The following is a 6176-nucleotide window of genomic DNA, read 5'->3' as shown; positions in this document are numbered from 1 at the left end:
CTTTTATTTCCTGTTTCATCTTTTGTTTCAGAAACAGTGTATCACTTATTTTATTCAGACTTTGTATGTAGTAAATCTTAGACCGTCTGTGGTACTGTGACACCAGGTTTTGGGTGATTAAGGCTTAAGTAATTGTAATAGATACAGATTTCAGATATTTGATTGTTTTCTTATGCTTAATTTAAATTTCCAATGTTTACACGTTATCGCCTTATGTTTTGTTAAAAAGAAATAAGTGGATAAAGAAGTAATTAGATTAAAGGATTGGCTTGCCTAGCTCGTATTAGTAGGCGTCATCACGACTCCCGAGGGTGGAAAATCCGGGTCGTGACATTGGGAATATGGTTTGGAGTTTATATCTCAATATTGAGGGGTTTTGGTGAAGATTATACTTGGTTTTGGCTGAATTTCAGATTGAAACTCGAAGAAGAAGAAGAAGAAGAAGACATGACATACATTATATTGCAGAAATTGTAGAAAAATTGTAGAAAAAATGTATTCTATTGTTTATTTATTTTTCTTTTATTCATTTAACTATTGTATGAAAGTTGAACAATATTGTATAAAAATTGTATTTAAGTGGTATTATATTGTAGTTGTACATAACTTAGTAGAAATAATGTACGAAAATTGTATATAATTTGTAGATAAGTTGTATAATATATAATTAGTTGTATGAAATTTATTTTTACTATGTATAAATCAGATACAAAATATACAAAAGACATATTGTATAAATTTTATATGTAAGTTTTATGTTATTGTGGTTATATTTAACTGGGTGGAAATAATGTGAAAGTTGTAGATAAGTTGTATTTCTTTATAACGGGAGATGTTGGCATATCAAGTAACTTTAGTGTTCCAGACGAACATGCATGAAAATAAAGATAAATTCTGTTATGAACATTTTGTAGAAATTTTGTAGAAACATTGAAATTCTGTATCTTTATATTAATTTTTCAAATGATATGTAGTTTTATTGTAGAATAAATGTAGAAATTTTGTAGATATTGTGAAAATCCATACTGATATATATATTTACTCTGACATATAGTTTATTTGTAGATAAAATGTAGATAAAGTGTAGGACATTTATATAAAACCAGAATTTGATATAAAATGTAACAGCACAAACATGCAACTGTGTTCTCATTGGTGATACTCAATTTCATATTTAAATCGCGAACAGTTATACATAGCGGATATGATCCTAAGTTTTTGTTTTTTCAACTTTCATACGATAGTTAAATGAATAAAAGAAAAATAAATAAACAACAGAATACAATTTTTTTTATAATTTTTGTAATATAATGTATGTCATGTCTTCTTCTTCTTCTTTGAGTTTTAATCTGTAATTCAGTCAAAATCAAGTCTAATCTTCACCAAAACCCCTTAAAATTGAGATATAAACTCCAAACCATATTCCCACGGAAAACGGGCAACAAAAAGAAAGAAAAAAAAGCAAACAGAAAAGAGAAAAAGAAAGAAAATTTGTCCGCAAATGATGAAACACGTGTCAATACGAAGCAGCTCGAATGACCAAAATCCATGGCTGCCTAGTAAAAGTAAAAAGGAAACTCGAACTAACAGTAATTCAGTATTCATTTCTAGAACCCAACAGAAGCACACCCTTCATCCCCCAGCCTCCGGTCTTCACCCAGAAAATGGTAAGCAAATTATGAATTGGGCTTCATTCCTTTTCATTGCATGAAAATTTCAGTGCTTAATTGTCTTTGCTATGATATTTGTTCTTGAAAATGATCTTAAGAATTTCAAGAATCGCTTTGTTAGTTGACATACCAATTAGAATCCTGTGGTCTTAAACTAAAGTCTTGTACATACCAAAAATACTTCTGAATCTTGCAGTCTTAAAAATAACATGAAAATTTATAAGTGAATCTCATTAAGGTAAAATAAGAATGAGGAATTAAAACTTGCTAAACATAGAAAGAAAACTAAAAAGAAAAGTAAGACATATAAATTGAAATAATGGAGGAAATAACACTTTGGCTTTATGCTCTGTACAAATAAGATTAGAATTGTACTTTGTCCAAATAATTTCTGGGATATCTGCAACATTATCTGTGACTTGTCAACCAATGTAGATTTACATGTTTATTAATCCTAAATTCTTTGGCCATTTTGTATCAAAGCAATGAATCCTTGTAGTTTATGCCAGTAAGCTTGTGGTCAAAGGCGGAGCCAGGATTTGAGGTTTATGGTAACTGAACTTGCGACCGAACCAGTAGTTCATGTCACAATCTTTATAGCAGTTGAGCACATGCAGTAGTAATGAAACTGTTTTTTGAAAGTGCGATTTTCTCTCGGGGAAATGGGAGCAGCCTTGGGTTTGTAGCTTAAATTGTACACTTCCTAATGAGTAGTATTTTCACGGCTTTAGATTGTGGCAGAGCCACATCGCTCCAAGGGGTGTCAATTGACGCCCCTTCACTGGAAAATTATACTGCTTGGATAGGTAATTTTCTTTTGTGTATATATTATGTGTTGAAGCCCTTGATTTCTTCGTATATTTAATTTTTTATATTTTGGCACCCTTTAGTGAAAATTCCTAGCTTCGCTACTGGTTTTAGGCAAGTATCTTTTTTAACAGGGTGAAAAATGTTGTATAATGATTTTCCATAAAAACTGTGCCTTTTTTGTTACCCTTTAAAATAATATTTATTGTGAACCAGAAGCAGAGATTGGTTGCTTCAAGTGAATATAATTGAGTACAAACATAATTTACTGCTCTAGTTCCTATACCTAGTGGAAATTGTACTTATGAACTTTGATAATACCGCCAGACAACACCATTTTTTGCTGGGCTTGCAATAGCTGCTGCAGCTCTTGCTGGTAGATATGGAATTCAAGCTTGGCAAGCATTTAAGACTAGACCCCCTAGAGTTCGGAAATTTTATGGAGGAGGTTTCCAGCCTAAAATGACCAAAAGGGAAGCAGCTCTTATCCTTGGAATTAGGTAAGCGCTAAATATTCATAATGATTTGTGTAGTCTGTTAACCAAATGTTTCTGCTTATTCACTCGTACCATTTGGGGCTCCAGTTGCCCCTGAACCTGCCTAGGATTGGTGGAGTAGGGAATAGGAATAAAGAAATTTCTTGTCACCTCTCACACGAAGACTGTTTCCGTTGTTTCTCTATAATATAGTCTTACATGTTAAGAAACAGCAACAGAACTGAGGGGAAAAACAAGGCATGAAAGTGTTATGGATCTAGGTGTTCTATTTATAAAGATTTGTATTAGTAGATGCCTAGCAGATCCTCTTGGTCTTACTAATTTTATCTTAATAAAGTCGGAATGTGTTTACATATGTTTGTTAAGTTGAGTAATATTTTCAGCAGACTATAAACAATTATCTTGTTCCATCTGAAGCGGAATATCTATACTTCTCACTGACCGTAGTAAACACAGCCAGTGCTAACAAAAGGTTATTAAAGGGATTGAAATTGATCCTGTTGGACTTTAAGCCATTGGGCTTTAAAAGAGAAGAAGTGTGAATTGGAAATGGAGGGAAAATGAAAATTTGAAGAAGTGAACTTTTGTCTTGCACTTTGTCCCTCATTGGTGAGGGACAATCACATTTATGTGCTTATATATAGATTCACTTCTTAAAGCTCTTAAAAGGAGTTGAAGAGAATGAACCCTCGCGCCGTCGTCGTCGCTCGGCTTCGGCTTCGGCTTCGGCTTCGGCTTCGGCTTCAGAGGGCCTCACTGGCCGCGGTTCTGCCGCGACCACGGTAGAATCGCGACAGTCAGATTCAGAGAAGCTCTCTGGCCGCGATCGCGGTAGAACCTCTTCCAGACACCTCTTCTGATATTTGCCTATAAATTATGAGGCAAGACTGCATCTTCCATATACGAAAAAGACTCTAGAACTTCTTTCTTTCTGAATATACTGCATCCTAATTCGCAGTCTCTCTCTCTCAAATTCGTAAGTGTGATTTTGCTCCGTTCTTTGAGTTCGGTGGTATCCTGCAGTTTGTATTGTCACTGTTGCAGGAAGGTTTATTCCGTTTTATCCTGGGAGGATTTAATCCATTACATTGGCAACGTGTGAGGGGGTTAAAATTCCTTAAGGACGCACAAGAAAATTGTGGACTCGGAAAATTTCTGATTCTTTACTATTTGATATATTTCTTTATTTTTCTAACAGTTTCCTGAATTTTGTTTTAACTCAGTAACGTTCACAGATCCATCTTAAAAGGTAATATGTGTTGGTGAGAGCTTTTCACAAGAAGTAAATTTGGAGTAAGTTTGAAACTTAGGGATCAATAGCTGAAAAGTCCGCAAATAGAAAAGTGCCATGAAGAAGTAACGCATGACTTGCATTCGTCATTTCTATGCGATGGTATCAAATTTCTAAATGGTTGCTTCTGATGCCATTCTAAAAATAATTGTGAAGCAGTAACCCGGACTCTATTGTAAAACTGTGAGAGCCATATGAGCATGGAGCAGAGTTTCGAAGAAAATTTTCCAAACTCTGTAAATTTCTGAAGTGAGAGAGAGAGAGAGATTACATTAGCAACAGCCTTGGATGACTATAGAAGCTTCCGTCTTAGCTAACATCTTTTTGGTGGAAATAATTCCAGGCTCCATCCGTTTCACAAACATTGATTACTAGCGTCCTCTAAGACTAGAGGTTATCTACATTTTTTATCGACATACAAATCTCCAAAAACTAAAAAGGCTCTCGTAAAACACGAGGCTCTCATTTGACTTTTTATCCATTGATCATAGAACTAACTAATGAGTTCATAATTTTGAAATGTCTTATAGAGAGGGTGCTCGGCCAGACAAGGTTCGAGAAGCACATAGAAGGGTTATGATTGCAAACCATCCCGATGCTGGTGGCAGCCATTATCTTGCTTCTAAAATCAATGAAGCTAAAGATGTGATGTTAGAAAAGACGAAAAGCAGCGGATCTGCATTTTGATTCTTTGGGATATTACTTCCAGGTATGACCAATGTTCATATCGACGATAATCCTACTAGATTTAAATCTTGATGGCACATGTATTGACAACTCGAAAAAGAACAAGGTGATGGACTGTGATCAGCTTCAGCAACTGTGCAGAAAGTGTCGCCCTTTTGTAAATGAGCTTGGTGGTGAAATCAACAGAAATGTATAGTTATTTGTAACATTCTTTGATTTTATAAAGTGATTGTTATTTGTGCTCTCTAGCTCCTTCATGGAAAATTTGGAGGGAGTGTAGTTTCTATTCTATAAATGTCCCTAGCTGGGATCAATTCAAGCATAGTTGAAACTGAGAATTGAAACTTCTAGGTTGTTCTTTAATCGGTAAGATCTTTAGAATTTAAGTGTGTTGATCACACCCAACAACACTCGAATAAAATACGTTAAGCGGTCACTGCAGATGTAATCTATCTTACGAGTCCATGATCAATTCCACAAAGAATATCAGTCTAGTTATTTGCCACAAGGAGGTTGTGAGTTCGAGTCATCCCAAGAGTAAGGTGGGAAGTTCTTGGAGGGAAGGATGCCGAGGGTCTATTTGGAAAAAGCCGCTCTATCCATGGTAGGGATAAGGTCTGCGTACACACTACCCTCCCCAGATCTCACTAGTGGGATTATACTGGGTTGTTGTTGTTATTATTTACTACAAAGAATATCAGTCTAGTTAATTCCTAAGTTATCAAGCTAGTTGATTTTGTATTTTCAAATAATAAAGATAAATACTGAATACAATTAAAAAAAAATAGTAATAAACAACCTAAGGTAATGAAGCCCCCAATTATCATCAAAATAATATGGCATAATCATTTTTATGGGCGGTTATTGAAAATTAGTCAGTATTTATAAAATTATTAGAAAGTAGCCACTATCTAATGAGGAGATAGAATCTGGACAAAAGTATCCTAGCTAATATGCTGGATTACTGAACACCTATGTATAAATTTTTAGATATTATGTTAGAACTCTAGCACATTATGCTGAAACCATATATGTAAAAAGTTCGAACTTTACATATTATGTTGTGTTATGAAATAAAAGCAATTTAGTAAAACATGAACAAGAAATTAAGACAATTTAGTAAAACATGAACAAGAAAGAGATAGAGAGAAAGGAAGAAATTTTCTTCTTCAATTGTGTGTATTTTCCTATCTATTACAAGGCCTTTATATAGGCATGAAAAGT

At 34.3% G+C, this 6176-nt stretch overlaps 1 protein-coding gene across 1 annotated transcript; it reads left to right on the top strand.

Moving 5' to 3' along the window:
* Window positions 1–1503: 1503 nt before the first annotated feature.
* On the top strand, window positions 1504–5276 carry LOC104215469 (mitochondrial import inner membrane translocase subunit TIM14-1-like). The gene is made up of 3 exons (XM_009765284.2): window positions 1504–1667; window positions 2805–2977; window positions 4796–5276. Exons 1-3 carry the CDS (start codon window positions 1536–1538, stop codon window positions 4950–4952), a joined length of 462 nt encoding a protein of 153 aa, XP_009763586.1. The 5' UTR covers window positions 1504–1535; the 3' UTR covers window positions 4953–5276.
* The last annotated feature ends 900 nt before the right edge of the window (window positions 5277–6176 follow it).

This window comes from Nicotiana sylvestris, chromosome 5 (assembly GCF_000393655.2).
Source record: "Nicotiana sylvestris chromosome 5, ASM39365v2, whole genome shotgun sequence".
Taxonomy (NCBI): Eukaryota; Viridiplantae; Streptophyta; class Magnoliopsida; order Solanales; family Solanaceae; genus Nicotiana; species Nicotiana sylvestris.
Note: the sequence above shows the minus strand (reverse complement) of the source record. Positions and strands in the feature narration are given on the sequence as shown.